The 21,358-nt window shown below is 38.5% G+C and overlaps 1 protein-coding gene across 1 annotated transcript in view; it reads left to right on the top strand.

Moving 5' to 3' along the window:
* The window catches only part of LOC139713503 (disks large homolog 4-like), a 236,241-nt gene that overhangs the window by 46,064 nt on the left and 168,819 nt on the right, over window positions 1-21,358 (top strand). Inside the window, exons 3-4 of the mRNA XM_071625229.1 lie at window positions 4,449-4,487; window positions 16,964-17,097. Of these exons, the coding sequence (XP_071481330.1) occupies window positions 4,449-4,487; window positions 16,964-17,097 (173 nt within the window). The remainder of the gene's footprint in view (window positions 1-4,448; window positions 4,488-16,963; window positions 17,098-21,358) is intronic.

Raw genomic sequence — 21,358 nt, 5'->3', positions numbered from 1 at the left:
AACGTTATAAGCTAAATTCTCACCTCGACCAGAACTGTACACACCCTTTAATCATATATTTCAATCATATAATACCATTTCATGTGAAATACCATTGTGCATTTAATGATGATGCTTAGTGCTGTCATAGTTTCTATATACATATTGACTGTGTCTATCCATGCTGTTGCTACTACATACAATGTACCTCTGCCATTGAAAAACAAAACAAAACCCAGAACAAAATGCAGATGTCACCCCTAAATAGGGTGGGTACTACTGCCCAGGGGCCCCGCCCTTGCCTCCCTCCTGTTGCCACCTCCTTGCATGTTTCCCCATAATGACAGGGTACATTGAACTTCTAAATGCATTGAATGGGTGAAGCAGAGCTGCCAAGTCTCCCTGATTCTGCAGGAGTCTCCCTGAAAATGTCAAAATCTGTTCATGTCTAAATAAGAGAATATTAAAATCTCCCTGATTTGGGAATTATTTTTGCCCATTGAAATGCATGTAACACACAGATATCTCCCTGATTGGTGTGTAGAATCTCCCTGATTTTGATGTGAGAATGTTGGCAGACCTGGTGAAGTAAGACTAGACCATCAATAGATACGTAGTGTAGATGGATAGATAGATAGATAGAAGAAGAAGAAGAAGTAGAAGAAGAAGAAGAAGAAGAAGAAGAAGAAGAAGAAGAAGAAGAAGAAGAAGAGAAGAAAAAGAAGGAGAATGTTCATGTGTGTTACTTTAAAGGGACTGCAAAACATATAAGGTAATGTACATAGTTCAGCAAAATGCTATTTTTTGCTTTACCTTAGGAGTCTGTGGCATTGAAGTGTGTATGAAATCTCAGATTTTTCTTTTTAAAATTACCGGTTTGTATGTGGTTAACCTAAAACTGTACCTGCTTTGCATAGTAGATGGGCTTATTCAATCATCTACTGAAGGCTGATGAAATCTTAAATCTAATTATTTTGCTGTTGCAACTGCAGGAAGAAAGAGCCAACATACGTGCATGATAAACATAGAAAGTACAAATTTGAAATTTGTGAGAAAAGATATGCTTTCACATTTTGGATATTCAATATTGCCATAGATGAACATAGTGAGTGTGTGGAAAGCAAAGCACATCAATTTTTGAATTATGGTTGCCAGCATCAAGATTGATATGCCCCTTTGAAACACAGTTCCGTCAAAACAGCTTTATCGCCTGCGATCTCGAGGGAGCTCCAGCGTACACATCACATTGTATTCAGAGTCTAGGTCCCCAACATTAATGAGCTTGCTAAATGAGAGGTCCCCTACCCCCCCACCACCCCCAACCCCTCTGCCGAGTCTCCTTGGCATTAATACCGGACTGAAGAAAGGCTCAATTTGGCAGACTCTAAAAATTAAAGACAAGGTAATCCTTCAAAGCTCTAAAACAAAGGCACCATGCACAGAGTTCTGAAGAGACATATGTTTGGTGTGGTTCAAGTGAAGGTACTACAAACTCACGTTACATCTTGCCTGGGACAAATAGTATTCTCTGTTGGGCAAGTAGAATTTGTTGTTAAGCAAGTACTGTAAATGGACTCTGAATTGTAAACTTCATAGGAAATTTGTCCAAAAGCCTCCTTTTTTGTCTAATGCTCAGAAGAGATAAAACCCACATTGACTTTCTTCTTTGTCTTCAAGTTATCATAAACTTGTTTGTGATGTTTTGTAGTAGGTGATGATGTAGTATGTCACACAACCGTTATTCATAACTTTCTTGGAAGTGGAATCACTCCTGAGATCAAAGCCGTCGACTGAAGTGAAATAATCCGAGGCTAATTAGGCCCTTGAACCACATGGATTACGTCGATATGTTAGCGATCGACAGACCATTAACGCAGAGTTTGCAGTGTGGCCGTGCTCTGCCCGTAATCGTGTCGTCAGTGGCGGCGAGATTAGCAGATATCGGGAGCTTTTCCTGATCCCCTCGTTTTCTCGTGGAGATGTTTTAAATCAGGTGTAATTACTTTAACATGTGATGCAGGCTCTTGAATCGCCATGGTGATGGCGGTGTGATGTGTGAAAAAGATGACCATTAAACCATTAACCTAATTACTCGCAACCTGAGGGATGGCGTCATAATGAGCACATTTACGTACTTTTGCCTTCTCATGTAACTTATACTGTAAAAATGGAAACTTTCACATGATTATTATGTTTTTTTTAATTGCACTTAGCCACTCAATTTCAGAGATAGCCATCTGCATGATGTGTCTCAAATGTATTTACATTTTTGTACTTTGCAAACTAGTTAAGTAAGATCAGGTTCGACATTTGCAGTGGCCAGATGGCCTGGTGCCACAAAAAATTTATGAAATAGTGATTTAGATCATTGCTTGTCATGTGGTTGAACTGGCAGTTCACATTAACCTGATCAGACTTCGATTCATAGCCGCCCAGTGCTACTGAGTACTGGAATTATTTTCCTGTATATATTCTGCATGTGTAAATGGCATTGATGAAACATAGGCTGTGCTTGTATCATATTGCATGCATTATCCTTGCATACAGAAGGTGAACATGAAAAGTGCCCAACGCTTTAATATGATTTATGACCATACTTAGCCATGCCTGCAGAATATAACAGTTTTTGTGAGGGGGCGGGAATGAAAGTATAGTCAATTTGTTGGTATCCTGTATTAAATGCATCGATCAATTTTAAGTTCATGAACATCTAAAACATGAAACAAAACATCAACAAGAGTATGACAGGATGATATTCACAGCTGAGCTGCAAAACATTGCTCGTAGTCAAAATAATTTTTCTTTTTACAGCTTTGCTGTTCTATTTGAAAAAATAGTGTAAGAACCTTTTCCTTCTACTTCTTCTGGAACTGATGAAATTAAACATGAAGTTCTCCACCACACCACAAACTGATGTGTACTCTTGACTACTATTTTAACCCATCAAAAACTAGTCTCGAGTATACTCAGGCAGGTGTTTGTGGGACAAGTCAGTTATAGCAAAATCGGCTCTTCCTCGTTGGGTTAAGGGTCCATTACTGCGAAAAGACTGAGGATGCATGATAAAACTCTCCACCTGGCTAATGATTTCTTTCTTCTTGCCACCGCACTGCTATATTGCCTGACTTCTGTCTATGATGACGACGATGATGATATCTGTTTGTGAAAACGCCTAGCTGTACCTACGATTTTACACACGCTTTCTGGGCTTCATCTGTATACTTTGCACACATTCTAGTTTGCAACACATGAATTGGCTTTTGACGTTCTGGTCTACAGCTATGATTTCTTTGTTTTCATTAGCGCTCATTGCATTAGTGCATTATTTTGTGCTCTGATCTTCACTCTTGCCGACTATTTGCCGGCTGCCTATGCTTTTCTTCTGTTTGATTGTATGCTTCTCTTAATTTGGCACTTTGCAACTGTTGTGGTGCGGTTATTTTTTTTTTGTATTTAAAAATTATATGTATAGGTATATGAAGAGTTTGATATCAAAATGAGTTAACTCCATTCTTTTCAACTTGAGATAATTGCAATTGAACCAGCTAAAAAAAAAACCCAAAGAAAATGGTAATAAAATAGGGGTATTTTTTATCATGACTTCAAGAATCATCCTCGTTTTGCAACAAGTGAGGTATCATTGAAGAGGGTTCATATTGCACTATCTGATAATGAACATCTTCTAAAATGTTTAAAATGTTTAAAATGTTTAAAAATGGAACTTAACCCATTTTGCAGTCAAACTCTTCATACACATGCACATAGAGATAGTTGCCCAATTCATCTATTGGTATTGGTCCAGCAAAGGACTGACTGAGAGGAGTAAATATTTGAATATTCCACCAAAGGTCATCCATTCTGTATTCTTGACAAGTACAGATTACTCAAAATCATGTGTGAGATAAACTTATTTCTCTGATCCATGCGTAGTGGTCATTCCCTTTGAGATTTTGTTTGTTTTTGAGAAAGTTAGAGAAAAAATACAGAGAATACTCTGTATGGAATACAGCCAATTTTGAAAGAAAAAGAAAATGTTTTCTTTCCACTAACTCTGTTGTTTTTGTTCTTTTATCTCTCCTCTTTAATATTCCATCATCACCCTATCTCCAACCTTCCTGTGTGCTCCCTGTAAATTTGTCGTTCTCTGAACTCGTCTACCATTCCTTCATCTCTCACATGCTTTCTTCTCAATTCTTTTCCTTTTATATCATCTGTTTCTCCTTCTGTCATTCTCTTCCACTGACCTAATCTCTTCCGATTATTCTCATGTTAATGTCTTTTTTTTTGTCATTCCCTTGTCACCTATTATATACTTTTGTCTTCTGATCTTTTTTTTTTGTGTGTGCATATATTGTATTCTTGTTTTGTTTTTGTTTTTTTCTACCACTATATCCCACTGTGTGTCAATCCATCGTTCCCTCCATCCCTCCCTCCACCCCTCCTCTCATCCACTCATATCCCATCGACAGACATCCAAGACGCTTGTGTTCTTCTTCCAGTCGATCACAGTAAGGGTTGCATGCCTCGCCTTCTTGTTCTCGTGAATATCTGTGTTGTCATGGCAACCGTTGTAGTTGTACACTAAACAAAACAAAAAAAACCACAACAACAACAACAACAAAACTCCTTAACCAAAGGGGGGGGGGGGGGGGGGACAAGACATGAGGCTCCAGAGTGTATTACCTTATTAAGGTTAGATGCAGCCCTGAGTATCCCTTTACAGGTTTATCTCATTGACCTTTCACCTTTCACTTTCTAAATAATCATCCACTGAATATATTTCAACTTTCACTTTTCAAATAATCATCTACTGAATATGTTTTGCTGCAGTTTTTTTTTTCCTTATCCTTTTCTTATCATTCTTTGGCCTTATTTAAGCAATTACAACTGGAAAGTGGTTCTATGTTTTTTTTTTCATCCCTGTCCATAATTTCATTTGATTCCCAAAGCATAGCCACTTAAAGTAAAAGAAAAGAAAAGAAAAACATCTTTCTGTCATCTTCACACGGCAATTGAATCAGACATATTTTTCCTTTTTTATTCCACTCGAGGAAATAAAACAAATTGATTCTCCACAAAGTGTCATGCCCTTTATGTGGAAATTGTGTTTTCTGACTGTTTGGCCAAACTTTTTGTATTTTCCAACAGTTGTGAAGAGTCCCTTTAACAGTGTTGTTATTCTGTCAGAATGATGTGCTTTACTAGTGCAAAGGCCTTGTACTGTGGATGGCTGTGCATGCTTGCTATACTGTCTGTGTGTGATGCTGTCACTCTGTAATCTGTTGCCACGTCTGCTGTTGATGTGAATGTACTGCACTGGATATTCCTGTCACCAGAATTTCGCCTGTAGTATGCATGATGGCATTGTCAGGAGTTGCGTCTTTTATGGTGTTCGTTCAAGTTTTACTTGTAGGGTCCCCCACCCTCCAACTGTCTTGTGAGAGCTAGAAGGCTGTTCCAACTTTCTTTTTTTTAAAGGGAAGTGTAGTAATTAAATTTTATCTTTGTGAAATGTATTTGTATGTATGAAATTATATTTGTGACTTCTCTATTCTCTAAACTAGTGATTGCTACCACCCCCCTCCCAAAAAAAAAAGGTGTAAGCAGTTTTTATAACCATCATTTTTTTTGCCTTTTTAAACTTGAAGGTGTTGATGTGAACAGTCAATCTCTCTTCTTACCAAGTTAATGATTTCTCCAAAAGAGTGTTTTGGTAGTTTTGACCCCCTTTCTGTTTTGCAGTTGGTTTTCAAGTGCATTTTCCAGACCAATTTCAAGATGACTCTAATTAACAATACAATCAGACCAACAGAACGATAGAAGTTTTATCAAATTTGGATGCAGAATAAGAAAATCATGGAATTTGTAAAGATGAACATGATTTCACCGAATGCGTACAAACTAAAGAGCCAGTGATATCATGACCTTACAACTTTTCCCATTGGTGTGCACACAAAAATATAACAGAAGTCACTTTTTTTTTGGTCAATCATTTAGCAACTGCAACCTCTTTTCCCCCTAAATGTTACCTTTGCTTGGCTGTTAGAAGACTACACTGTATGTTAATTTGATGCAAGATATATATCTCATTCTGTTAGTCTTTTCATGGCAAAACATGAAATTTGTGAACAAAAAAAAAAAAAAAGATTCTGATCACAGTCTAGTTTAGAGACTGAGGTAGTGATATCATGACCATTGTCAATTTGAGTATCTGGTTGCAAATAACATTGCTGATCTGTGACAAAAAGAAAAAATAGATGCTTTAGAATTTCTTACTTTCTCATGTTGATGAATCCTCTACTACTCTCTTACTTGTATTTTACTCCATTTATGGCAGCCAATGTAAACTTCATGTAGAATTTCAGTTTCAATCCAGGCATTTGAGGTATTTAGATACATCCTCCATATGGAAAAAAGAAAACAGAAATGAAAACAATTACTTAACTCTCCTGTGGTTGTTCCACGATGGACAAAGTATAAAACCAGAAGAGCATCCTCTGTTACAATTTTCAGAGACACATATTTCTGCTCTATCGACCGTCTGATTCTCTCTCTCTCTCTCTCTCATCCAAACTCCCCCTTGAATATGGCATTGAGCTTGTCCCAGCAGTCATTGAACATTCCTGGAAACCAATGTGTTTATGTCCTTGTATATTTCAGTGTACTTAACTGTGCTTTGTAATGTATGCATATTACATACCTTGATTTTTTTTCCTTATATATTCTGATATGTCTCACATATATCAAAAGTGTATATCCAGCAGTACACTTATGTCTATTATCTCTCTCTCTCTCTCTCTCTCTCTCTCTCTCTCTCTCTCTCTCTCTCTCTATATATATATATATATATGTATATATATGTATTTCTTTGTTAGGGGGCAGGGGGAGGGGTGTCTAGCTAGGTTCTTGTTTTGTCTGTTCTTTTCATAAGCACAGCCATCATTCACGTTAGGGATGAATATAAAACTGGAAGCACCCAATGAGTGCAAACCTTTGCCAGTACTGTGGGGTCAATAACATAACCTTTCTCTAAAAAGGTGACCCCCCCCAAAAAAAAAAAAAAAAAAAAAAAAGCTTTCTAAAAAGGAAAAAGAAAATGCCAAAAGCTGATATCACTTTCCTTTAATCGCGCCTGAACTGACAAGTTTTGAAAATTTTATCGCAACTCATCAGCAAATTTTTAGAGTAATGTAGCTAATAAAGAAAGAAACAAATGTGGGTAGAACATAACCGCCGTGAAAATTAAGAACAAAGCTGACTCAGTATCTCTCTGATCTTTTTTCCCAGAACAGAGATTTAAAAAAGAAAGCGACATAATGATAAAGGGGAAAAAATTTTATGTCGAAAATGAGGCTTTTAGGTCAGACCGTTGTCTATGTTTGTGAACTTTATCGTAGTCAGGTCTGCTTCCCTTGATACGATATAATGTGATCATTTTTCACTAACTTCAGAAAAAGAATAGGATTATTGTCGCATCGATATTCAGGGTGGTTACTCTGGAAGCGCCTGAAGAATTACACTGCCCATCATGTGAGGGGGTAGAGCATTATGAGGTGTGAAGTCAACTTTCCATTTCTTCTGCAGCGTCGTAGTTCTCCGTTGAGACTACAGAGTGCTCAAGTGGGCTGACTTATTTGCTGCATGAATATTTCATTATCTGCGCTATTTTTACGACTCTCGTATTTCGTTGGGGCGCTGCAAAACAGTGTAGTCACACCTGACAGGAGCATAATCTCAGTAAGAGTAATGATGATGTAACTTGTTCATGTTTTTCGTAGCTATTAATATTTCTCGTAGTAATTCTCAAAACTTTGCCAACAGTGGTGTCCTTTGTAGCCCCTCCCCCCCACCACCACATTCTGTTTTTTATTCTTTAGTGTGCGCCGGCAGATGTGGGTTACTGTCTTTATTCTTGGTAGATCACCTGTGACATTTCAGTTCCTGTATGCATGTCGGCCGAATGCAGAGTTTTCCTTTATACTGTCAGCTCGTTGGCGTTGTGAATATTTGTCATGCGCTTCGGTTTGAAACGTGCATCGTCAGTGTTCCGTGTGCATATCTAGCAATGCGTCTCATTATTTTGTCAGTTGAAGTCATAGTCTGTAGTTGCAGGCATGAAGGGGAGAGATTTTTTGACTGATGATTTCCTTTTTCCTCTTGATGTTAATTGTGCCAAGTTTTTGACGTAATTTCTACTGTCACAGTAGAAAATGAAAATTATTTAAAGGATTTTAGGAGCTCCCATGATGCTATGTAGATTGATTTACCCACAGTTAGAATGTCTTGAACTTTTATTCCATACTATGTTTGCTACAAAAGCAGCCAAAAGGAATCCCAGAGTGAAACGTTCAATTTCTTACCTGCCTCGTCAAATTTATTTTGGATTAGAAATATTCTCAATTTTATCACCAATTCTGAACAATAAAAGTGTAGAAAGTTCCACCCTTATTACTGTAAAAGTGGAAATTTTTGCAGTGTTGAAATTTTCGTGCATTTCGTGCAACCAGAAACTAGCGCGAAAATAAAAGCGCGCGAATATTTTTGCTTGCCATATGTTCCAGAGAGTTGATGTCTTGATTCCGTGGAATTAAAAACACGCAAAACTCTTCTTACTAGGCTGAGCGCGAAAAATTAGTTGCACGAAAATATCCACTTTTACAGTATGTTGTACACAATATATATGTATATACGATATTTATATTATTTTTGCAATCATTTTTGAAGAAACAACAAACAAAACAGGACAATATTTCAATTAGCATCCATTGGAAGAAATGGATTTATAAGGATTGATACCCAGAAAATATTTCTTGGAGGTGTGCAAAAGAAAAAAAATAAACAAAACAAAACAAAAGACAACCAACAACAGCAAACAAACAAATGAACAAACAACAAGTTTTAGTCAGATTCCGAAAGAGAATATGAATACTTGTTGTCAAATGCCAGTGGAAATGGCTGCAAATTTGATGGAGTGTGATCTGTTTACGTGGTGAGTTGTAATTTGAAAGTATGTGTAGGCCGTAGAAGATCCTTATATCCATTCTACTCTGATCCTACACTCATACCCCCACCTCCTTTTTATATCGGGTTTTATACGATAAGGGAGGTAAAATGGAAATCAGTACAATCTGACGTGATACAGAGATTAGGGCCACTCCCTCCTTCACACACACAATAAAAAATGCAATTCGAAAGTTATTTGTAGGAATGGATTCAAAGTTTTTGTTTTATTTTTGTAGTATATGTGTGTGTGCATGGGCATAACAGATATCACAAATTGTTCCTGTTTGCGCTGCAAATTACATTTGCACTAGGTCTTGTACCTTTAGGAGAATTAAAGTGATAATTGGCCTGGTGCAATGTGTCTCTTCAGAGTTGAGATTTGAAGATTGATTTGTTCGATCCCGTGACTCAAGTGTTGCACCCCAACATCCATTTCAAGGCCACTGATTCCTGAACATATGCACACACAAAAGGTAATTAATTGGAAGTTAAACAAGACCCCAAGATCTTCTCATATGTTAACGGGCCTATATAGTAAAAACATTTCAGTTCTTCTTTGGAAAGTGAGTTACCAAAGAAAAAGACCTCCCCCCATAAAAAAAAGGTACAAATTCTCCCTATCACATATGAATAATGTAAACTTTTCGCCACCAGCAGTCGGGTCCATACGCTGGCCGTATGCTATGTGCAAATAAATGCAGTGATCTTATGCACCCACGCATTACCAGAAGTTCCCAAGTTGACACATTGTTAGGGAAATTAGATAGCACAACTACTGTTTGGTTTTTACAGTTACATCCGATAGAAAAAAATTATGAGTTGGGTACCCTTAAATGGATAACATCCTTGTTGACTTCTTTTATGCCCCAGAGGCTAAGCTTAGTAATTGGCATTAGTATGGAAATCATGCAAAGGAAATATATAAGGTACACATACACATATATATCAGACAGTGACTATGTGTGTCATGCTTGACTTGTTGAATGAAAGATAATTACACCATTTTTTTTTTAATGGTACACTGTTTGGGAAGTATACATGTGTGTTTTAGTGTGTGAGTGCGTGGTTATGTTTGGGTATGTACACTGTAGGGTTACATTTCTTGTGTGTTTATGTACATGTAAATTTATTTGCATGAAACTGTGTATATATATGTTTGTGTGTGTATATGTGTGATTTTGTGTGCAACATCTTTGTATGGGTAAATAATATTTTGTAAACATACATGCAATATGTTTTGTGTGTAAATGTATTTGCATTTACAACTATATACACATTTATTTGTGTTTATATGTTTGTGTGTATGTGTGAACATGTGTATGTATGTGTGTTTGTGTTGTTTTCTACATTTGGTTGTTTACAATTGTACGTGTCAGTGTACTGATATGCTTGTGTGTGTGTGTGCATATGTGTATGTGTTCTAGTGTATAAATGTATACTGTTTTTGCAACAATGTGTATAACACTGTGTTTGTATGTGTGTGTTTGTGTGTGCATGTGTGTATTTGCATATGTGCACAGATCTTTGTGTTACATGTGTACATAAATGTTACATAAATGTTTTTGTGTGCAATTATTCATGCGTATGTATCAATCAACAGAAGATGTGGACTCATTATCCAGTATATTCTTTTAAACTTCATGAATTAGACCAAAAGTGACCTTGAATCTTAGAAATACCCTCATACTGGGCTTCAATGGAGAGAATATGACTTGGTTTGATTTGATTTACAGGTCTGAAGCAAGTTTCGTTGTTGGTATTGTACACGTAACAGATTTCATCCGAAAATATTAATTAGAAGTGACGCGCACTTCCCACCCCACAAACTTTCCCATTTCAGTGGCCAATTAAGCTATTAAAGACCCTCTTGACATAACATTCTGTCTTGATATTACCAAATTTGAAGGAGTCCCTAATAAAAGCGCAAAGACAAAGGGAATTACCTCCCTTACGCTTGATTGTTAAGCGGCCAATTAATGCGGCGAGATCTTCCATCGACCGAGATTATAGAATACAACCTGGCCTATTCTCTGGCTAATGAGCCCGTGCCGAAGGAGCAAATTTATGCTCCTAACGAGTTTATCATATTTCTTAATCACAGGGCGTTAGAGTGCGGAACATCCACGGGAGGGCGTTAGTCTTGGTCTCAGTCTCTCCACATTGAAATGAAATGGGAGTTTTGAGCAATTACACTCTGAAAATAAGTGTTCTCACCAGATGCTGTTATGTGAAAGCGTTATCAATTAAATACTGTAAAAAGAAGGATGTTTGCGTGCATTTTAATTTCACAAATTTTACTACTACTACTACTGCTGCTACTACTATTACTACTACTACTACTACTGCTACTACTACTACCTTTACTACTACTACTACTACTACTGCTACTACTACTACTACTACTACTGCTACTACTACTACTACCTTTACTACTACTACTACTACTACTACTACTACTACTACTACTACTACTACTACTACTACTGCTACTGGCTGCTACTACTACTACTGCTACTGGCTGCTACTACTACTACTACTACTGCTACTGGCTGCTACTGCTACTATTACTGGTCCTACTACTATTGTTGCTACTGCTGATTCTACTATTTTTACTTCTACCAATAATACAAATTACAGTGATGTTGATTGGACCAGAGTCAGGACCCCATATCTGTCTTGGTTCCTCTCTTTGTTTGTTTGTTTTTTTTTGTGTGTGGGTAAATATTTTTAAAAATATAGTCCAAGGTCATATAGAACTTTGTTACCTGTCTTTAAGATGTTAATATTGCTATTGTGTAGGATAGGCAGTATAAGAGTTCTTTGCTAAGGGGGAAGGGCTGACTCCTTTGATCTTGTTCAGATATGATTATTTTTTTATCGATGTTTTGGCCCTGTTCTGGTTGCATTTGCGTGTCGACGTTCCCCTCCCCCAACAAACCCAGTACCTCACAAATGTCAGAACACCCAAACAAATCTGTATCTTTAAGGACAATCCTTTTGATACATCCATGGCACTTATAAGATATGAATGCCAACAGAAACTTGATTTAATCCCATCCTGTTTCTTAATTGTGTGACAGGCTGGTCTGGATGGGTAGACTATCACACATCCAGCCAGTGTCTCATATGGGTCTGTTGAGGTGCTTGCAGGAAAAGAAAAATCTTTATGTACGTTTCTGCTTAACACGTGGATTGCGTGGAGTAATTAATTTGGCATGCCCTGCTCGTATGACAGCTTGCTGTTGTTTGCTGGAACCGCATGCCGAGGTATCGCTGGAATATATGTTATATAAAATTGAGCGAGCTGCAGACAGGGAAACGCGAGCTACACCGTTGCTGTGACCCCACGCAGCGAAAAACAGACAGGGCTTAGAGGCTTACTGCGCTTGTAATGACTCATGTATGATTCATTAGTGCGTAGGGCTGGGAGTGATCGAAAGAAAAATAGTGGAGTGGAGATGGGGAAACAAATCAAGGGAGGAAGAGGAGGAGGAGGAGGAAGAGAAGACGTGGGTGGGATGGGGTTGGTGTCGGGAGGGGGGTATCGGAGGAGGCAGAGGTGGAGGCGGAAGCTGGGGTTAGTCAGACGGGTAACTCAGCAGGGCGGAGACTTGAAAGTAATCCCGATTCAGTCCACGACGTTTTCATTGCTCCCTGCCCGTTTGAAATTGTTCGTCACGTTTCCCCTCGCGCACCAAGTTGTGCTCGGAATGAGGATGCATTCCGCAGCACTGAAACAAACCTGGGTTCACTGCCGAGTTCACTTTAAAGCAATTACTTGTAAAGCAAGCCTGTCTTGAAATCTTGCTATCATGCACCACTATATATGCTTTTGATGGGAATGATCCAACTGGAGCTGAGCATATTCATCTAAATGTCAAAAACTATTTTTGGTCTCCTGATGTTTTATGCAATAAGTTCCATTCAGGAACTTTTTATTTTCTCATTTGATGTTGCCAATATCGACATCTCACCAATTCTTTCTTATTTCCAATGACAATCTTATTCATAGATTCAAATGGCTAAAAAAAAGTGTATATTATATGCCTTAGAATTTACAGGCTTACATTTTGACCGCATATAAATATATACTTGTATGTATTTAAATTTCATATCTGCTCATTTGAAAGAGTAGAAAGTCAGTGCATAGATTGAAGCATATTGATAGTGTACAATCAAACAAAATGCATTTTTTTTTAATGCTGTTGAATTTGCCAAGAATTTAGCACACAGATTTTTTTTTTTTTCAACAAAACGACTGAGTAATGCAGTGTGCAAGGGCTCAATTTTGTCTGGTAATAATGCATTTTTTTTTTTGTTACTTGTAAAAGAATGACAGAAGTGTTGACAGAGAAAATTAGATTCCAGCTGTAGATATCAGATGATTACATCCCCCATATTGGTTTGAATGCTATTCCTTTTGTTTCGCTTTGTTTGTTTGTTTGGTTGATATATTGCCATACATTCTAAACTTGCCTCCTCCCACCCCGATCACCATCACCATCACCACCACCGCCGCCAACTGCTGCTCCGCCCCAGAAAGTGAGCCTGTTCCGTCGTGGCTCATTTTGTCCTTTGTTTCATGGCCTTTTACGATCGCGACACGGTTGGATGCTCATACAGATGATGGCAGCGTGCATCTGGGGTCCCATCATGTTCATATCGCGCCCATGCAGTAGACAGCTCTGCCGGGGCTAATTGTACCAGACTTTTGATGGAACACTTTTGTTCATGCAGAGACACGCACACACAACATTCACACAATCTCTCTCCCTCTCTCTCTCTTTCTTGTTGTAGTTGTCTATCATATCTTTACATTTGACATAGTTTCTTTCTGTTTTTACTTTGATAAAGTGTTTATCAAAACTCAGGTCTAATTTTTCCCCCACAAAAATACAGTAAGGAAGTACTGGCTAGAATTGAATTGGAGTAGTTACACAAAGAAGTTCACCTGATATTTTGTAAAGTATGAAAAATTAATGTTGCTGGAAATTGACTTCTAAAATGTACTTTGCTAAAAAGTACTTACACAGATATTAGTAAATGGGACAGTGATTAGCATTCTTTTATGTACCAAAACTGGTGAGTAATTGATTGCTTTGTGGAGAGAAAAAGCATTAGTGATGTTGTTTTGATATTCTGATTTGGCAAAAAGTATGAAACAACATAAAATAGATATCTTAGTCATGCATGTGTCCATATCTGTATACATTGGATTTCTGTCTGTTTACTGTTATCAAGTACAGATGTACTGCCTGTGCATGAATGTATGTTTGTGTGTATTTGTGTTGTATGTGTGTGTGTCATCACAGTGTATGGCTGATTTTCATTTGATGTATGAAATCATTCCCTGTCCTCAGACAGACTAAGAGACTCACAGACAGACAGACAGATAGAATATCGGGAGATTAAAGAAGGCGGGCTTTTGAGAGAAAGCGCGCCGGAAATCGCGATGATGAGTCGGCGATCTCTCAGATACTGCGGTTTCTAATATGCAACGATCAGGCCTCAATCAGTGAGTCATCAGCGAACTACCCCTATCGAAAGTTGGATGATCATTACACTACCCACTCGCCTCTCTTTTGTTGTGATATTTTTGGGAAAAAAAACCCTAACCAAACAAACAATCAAAAGAAACAATACTCAGCCTTCAATGGCTCAACAATATCAACAACAATAACAACAAAGTGAAAAAGCAAAAACAAAACAAAGAAGGGAGCTAGCTTTTGTTCTCCCCCATATGCTTCGTCCCTCCATTTTCGACTTTCATGACACCTTGTACACAGAGGGTGCGGATTGAGCCTATGTGCTGTAATGTGCACCATCTCCTCCTTACCCCCTTTATTGGTAGTCGCCCTCCATGTGGAGCTGTCGTGTTAGATAATGAGCATCACCAACAAGGTGACATTGTATACATCACCCTGACAAACGCCCTCACCCAAGCCTTCGGTGGTGATTATTTATTTATATTTTTTTGTTATACCTCCGTACCGTGACGACGATTGTCGGCACAATTTTGCCGCGAAAAAAAGAATCCTTGCGGTCACGGCGTGAGGTGTCAAATCTTGGAAACCGCTGTCTCTCACTTGTTAGCCATGCACGGAAGGTCCCAGTTTCTTGTAGCCTCTGATTATGCAGCTGGAGCAAGACAACACTTTTCAAGGATGTTATGTTCTCGCACATTATCCAAGACTGAAGTATAGGTGATTTCTTGGGACTGGGTGAAAGAAAGATCTGATTTCTGCCATACCACGTGTAACATTAGTCACAAAAAGTCACTTTCTCTTATTGCGACACCCCCCAACATTCGAGGTGTTATTGTATTTTGTACTGAAATCCTGTCCTTTGTGCTGTGGTACGGATAAAATATTAGGTTAACCTAAATATTAGGTTTATGATGTACATGTAGGTGACATGACATTTGCTCCTGCGACAATTGCTCCGATCTTGTTTTCTCTGACGAAGACTTAGGTTTAGGGTTAGGGTTGTGATTGGGTTTTAGGTTTAGTTTGATGTGAGGATTAGGAGTAGGATGAGGGTTATGATTGTGGGTAGGTTTAACGTTTGGCCTAGTGTGCAGATATTTAGTGGGAGCAGTTGTTGCAGGAGCAAACGTCATTTTTTTTCTTGTTTTTTGTTTGTTTGTTTTTTTAAACCCAGGCATGGAATGTCTTATGGTAAGACATACCACACAGATGTAAGATTCTTTTTTGTTTTGTTATGTTGTTGTTTTACAAATCTGAATGTTGATATCAAGGTATTGTAGAGTGTGTGGATGTATGTATACCAAGTAAAAAGATGCATAGCAGTAGAAATCAGTCCATGGAGCAGCTCAAATCTTTGAAATTTAACCCGCTGAAAACGGACTGATTTTGCTACAGATGCATTTTCCATAGACACTTGCCCTAGTATACTTGGGACTCGTCCTCCAGAGGTTTAAGATCTGTGGCTTTAAAGGGATTGTACAGTACTGGTTGAGGTGGGGATTCATGTTTTGACCATTCCTAAGTGAGATAATGTGAAATATGAAAGAGCATGTAATTTTAAGAAGGATTCATTTTTGATGAAAATTGGTTTTCAAATGGCTGAGATATCCAAAAAAGTGATAAAAATAAAAGGTGACAGGCCACACCTTTTATTAGGATCTCTTTGTTTCACCTTGTTTTTGGATATCTCAGCCATTTTAAAACTGATTTTCATCAAGTAAACTTTTGATGCCCCTTAGAATTGCATGCTCTTTGACATCTCATAGAGTGGTTTCTGAATATCTCTCAAAACGTTAAAAGCTAAATCCTCACCTCAACCAGAATTGAACACCCCTTTAATGTCCTACCTGGTCATGGTTCTGGTGCTTTGAGAATGGTTCACAAACTGCACTGTACATCTTTGATCTTGTAGTACATTGTACAGGAGAATCACAATATTTCGTCAATTCACACCCAAATATTGTTGGAGGGATGGTATAGTTTGGGTTGAGATGGGGGATTCAGATCTTAACTGTTTACGAGATAATAAGAAACCACTTATAAAAGAGCATACAATTCTAAGAGGAATTCCAGAGTTTAATTGATGGAAATCAGTTTTGAAATGGCTGGAGATATCCAAAAACAGAGTAAAACTTAGTGGTCCAAATAAAAGAAGGGACCCACCTTTTATTAGGACCTCTTTGTTGTTGTTGTTTTTTTTTGTTGCATATCTTAGCTGTTTCAAAGCAATTTCAGTCAAACAAAGTTTGAATTCTTCTTAGAGTTTAATGCTTTTTTATATTTCATAATAGATTTCTCATCTCGCAAAAAAAAAAAAAAAAATAGAAACCTGAAGCCCCATCTCAACCAAAACTATGCCATCCCTTTAAATCGTGTGATCGAATGTGGTGTGGATGGTCCACATGCATGAGGAGCTCTTTGAAATGTGTCGGTGTTTTTTTTTTTCCATCTTATTTCATCTTCTCCATCCTCTCTGTCCCTTCTCCCTCCCGCAGACATCCAGGAGTTCTACGAGTCGACGTTGATGGACAGCTCCAAGTCGCTGTCGCAGAAGACGCTGGAGACGTTACAGGTGGCGTCGAGGTGGGAGGAGCAGCAGCAGTTCACATCGCCCAAGCAGACATCCGAGGTAAGGGCCGACCGTGCTCCACGTGCGTGCTGGTGGTGGTGGTGGTGGTATTCTCCAGCCAGGCATCCTAGCGTTTCTAAATGGAGGATTTACCACAGAGAGAGAGAGAGTTTGTCTATTTAACCTTTTCTTTTTTTTTCTTTTAATGTGGGCATTGATACAAGAGCAATGCATCAAAGAGAAGTGAGTGCTTATTTTTGTTTTTGTGTCCTTGTTTTTCAGTATTGATATGAAAATTGTGTGTGAGATGAATGTAGGAATGTTTGTTTGTTTGTTTGTTTGTTTGTCTGTCTGTCTGTCTGTCTGTCTGTCTGTCTATCTCTTTCAGTATCGACATGATGTGACAGCAGTGTATCAGAGAAAAGTGAGAAATCAGATGCATGGTCTAGAAAGCTGTGAGCAGTTGTGGAATAATCAGAATGATACCATGATCCCATCAAATTCATCTTGAGCAGCCTCTTCAGACTAACACTGGTTTTTATGAGGGGCTTTGCAATATCATAATATGTACATAATTATGTTGCCAGACACCATTATTTTTCAAACTATAGTCTGTTATCTTTTTTTTTAATGTCCCAAGAATGAGCAATATAACAAATCATTGTACCGGGAATTGCACTCTGGTCCTCCTTTCTAAGTACCCAGAGCCCTCTCCACCAAGCCATAGTGCTGGCACATCCCTTTCTGGACAAGTCAAAAGAGTTTCTTCTATGTGTGACTGCAATACAGCCTTCGTAGTACATCTCATTTGCCTTTTTTTTTTTCTTTTTGGGAAATGTTACTAATTTCACATTGCCATTGTGCAACGTGCCATCCCCAACTAGTCCGCTGAGATACGCAAGCTTCCATTTTAGCCTCGATGATGTCATTGCCAGACATTTCAGGGGTGCTTGTGCCTTCTGCAATAGCCCTAGAGGTCTGAAATTGACACTAAGTAGAAGTAATCTGCCGACAAAACGGTGTTTTGTGTGTGAACAATCAATTTCTGTGCATGACTCATTGCCAAACCCCCTCCTTTTTTTGTTGTTGCCGTGTTACAAGTCTTCTTCGTCTTTGAGGAAAATGAAAGGGGGCGATAATCGCTCTGGACGTCTGGGAGCGGTCGGGGCGTGTCTTCCGAGGATGACTGTTGTATCCGCATCCGCCGATGATGGATAACTCTGGGGATGGGGATTGCTGGATGGCAGATTTACGTTGATGATGTGTTGGCTTGCCGGTGTCGTTTCCACTTTCTCCTCAATCTCATCTTAGTTGGTGCGCGGAAGATACACAAGAAGCGCAAATCATTTGTCTACTCTCTTCACATGGCTCTGATAAACTTATGAATGGATTTGTTGGGGGTTTTTTTTGTGATGGAAAGCAGTGGTGCACAGTTTTTTGCCTCATTTTCCATGAGAAATCATATTCAGGAGGCATCTACCACTGTTGTAGGGATTTTTTTTGGTCTTATTCTTCCCACCCCCCACCCCCGCAGGGATGGGGGCGGGAAGGCGGGTAATGACCAATCTTATAAAGAAATTTTCACAAAAATCTCTCTGTATTTTCTCCCTATTCCTTCCACTGTCCATGAATGGAAAATATTATTTGTAATCATGACTCAATAATGCTTTTATCTGCTGAATGACCATGCTAAATTCATACCATTTTAATTTTCATCTCATGTGTTAAGCCATAATTTTGCTCTACTTCCATTGCTGCTGACTGCTGTCTTTTTACACTGAACTTAATCTTAATCCCTAACATTTTCAGGTTACATTTTCCCTTCGAATAATGGGTTTCAAAAGTTGACATAATTATTATTATAAACTTCATCCCTCATGCCATTTTTTTTGTCTGTACCGCAGATAAATTTTAGCAGTCTGTGTTGCTTGTTTATATTTGTTTGGGTTTTTTTTTTTCCTCCACAACTTTTCATGCTCAGACAAATTCTCAGCTTGGCCCAATCACAAACATTGTACCAAGCGATAACATAAAGATTTTAGGCATATTTGGTAATTAGTTATTGTCTGCTGACCTTAATAAACTTATGATGGGAATGTGTAGGAGGGGGAGGGGGAAGGGGAGGATGGAGAGGGGGAAGGGAGGAGGGGAGGGGGAGGAGGGACAAACGAGGAAGAAGTTTCTAGGACAGTACTAATTGGCTCATGGATGCAGGATCTGTCAGCTCTGAGTGTCAAGGGGCTAGCCCTGGGGAGGATGTCCTGGATCTACTCTCTCGCTAGACCTGGGCTTCCTGTCTTTGTACGTGGTCCTTGAACCCTGCACAAAGGGATGCTGCCTCAATCTATTGTGATGGGACGTTCTCACACGTAGCCCAGTCCGCCTGATGCCACAATGCTCACTATTAAAGCTTGACCTCATTTGCACTGATTTTCGAGTTACTCTGTTATCTAGGTTAGCCAGTTTATAAGCTTTTGCTCGCTGTGACATGACATTTGCTCCTGCGACAATCGTTCCGGTGCTATTTTCTCCAAGGACTTAAGATTGTGGTAGGGTTTTTAGGTTTAGTTTGATGTGAGGATTAGGATTAGGATTAGGGTTAGGATTATGTTTATGGGTATAATTTATGTTGAGCTCTGTGTGCAGATACTTCATGGGAGTGATTGTCTCGGGAGCAATACAAATGTCATCAAACCTTTGTTCTCAGGTATATGTTGTGTTCTTACCTGCCTACCACAAATCCTTGAGTTTCTGTGTATAGCCAGTTTTAAAGATGATCACTGATTTTTTCTTTTTTTTCCCAGATAGTTCCAGTCTGTAGAGAATGGAAAAAAGGTGAAATCTGGACTTTCTTTAGGAAGAGTGTGATGCTTATGGGAGTAAGAGTGGTGTTTGCACCTACATGTATGCTATTGAAAGGGGTTCCCCCCCCCCCCCCCCCCTAGCAAAGTGACAAAATTGCATCTAGGATGCAATTTGTGGTTCTTTCATTAACCTCTGGTGTCACGGCAACGGTCCCTTGGAAAATTTTGTCATAGTATCCGTGACGTGTCTGAAAGCAGAGATTCATCTCGGTCTTTTTATACAAATGACACACCACATGAAAGCAGAATAGTAGCATGTACTGAAAGCGGTGTGATTAGCAATAGCTGACTAAGTCGTGACACATATTAACACGGGAGCTACGAGGCGGCTTCCGAAAATTACCTGTCACACGGACGCATTAGAGTGCGTCAGCCGGCTAAGTGAGGCTAATTCATTGTCACCGAGAGAGTCGGTACGTCATTAAAAGACAAGGTCTGTGTGACGGTTTCTTTTACTACAGTGTTTTGTTTAGCAGTGTTGCAGATTCATTAAACCTAGTTAGAGCACAAAGGCCAGGATTGGGATTTTGACCCACAAAACTGTTTATTTTTATTTTTCTGTCAAGAGGCTGAAATGATGGGTAACCAGATACCAATTTGTATAAAAGTGGTGTTTTATGGTACTTTATTAGGAGAGATTATCAAATGTTAAGACTCAAAGTTAATGGAATGCATTTAGTGAAAACATGAGTAACGCTGTATGAGCCTCTTCAATTCAATTCAATTCAAAGTTTATTTCATTTTCCGACATAACATATGTTTCACTTCTTTTGATAACAGAGAACAAGGTAAATAGAACATAGTGAAATGAAAAGACTGTACAATAATTGAGGACCTTTAGTAATCATACATTGTATAGTAAAAAAGAAACAGAAGTGATCGAAATGAAGTACATGTATACCGTGCGAAAAATGGAGGGACCCACTAAAAAGACAGAGCTTGTAGTGTGTGGGCCCCTCTGGAGAAGAACATTGATGGAATCGAATCATCGTAGATTCAAAAGATAACAAAGTGGAAGAAGTCTGGATACAAAAGATAATAAAGTGGAAGAAGTCTGGAAGCCCACTAAAAATTAGATTACCATATATACACTTTCATAGACGCGAACAAACATGAAACAGGACTAGACAACGAGACAACTACTGAAAAAAAAAGGTTGTACAAGACAAACGGAATGGACAAGACTGACAAACTGAAGACAAAATAGCAGACTCTTCATTGAATATAGATAATGTTTTGATATTTAGTCTGAAGCACAAACTATCAAACAGTCTGTTATCTAACAATCAAGAAGGGGGTTGTGAAAAGAAATGTTCTGTACATTTATTGTTATTATCGTTAATGACAGCTTTTTTTCTTGAGACAAGACCATTAGCAGGCCTCCTGTTGAAAAATGAAAAATGCTTAACTGTGAATTTTCAAAATACTTTTGGTTGAAAATGAGAGGAATGTTAACT

This window comes from Diadema antillarum, unplaced genomic scaffold (genome assembly GCF_040938485.1).
Source record: "Diadema antillarum isolate AM-2024a unplaced genomic scaffold, OU_Dant_1.0 seq00001990_RagTag, whole genome shotgun sequence".
NCBI lineage: Eukaryota > Metazoa > Echinodermata > Echinoidea > Diadematoida > Diadematidae > Diadema > Diadema antillarum.
This window is presented reverse-complemented; position numbering and strand designations above follow the sequence as displayed.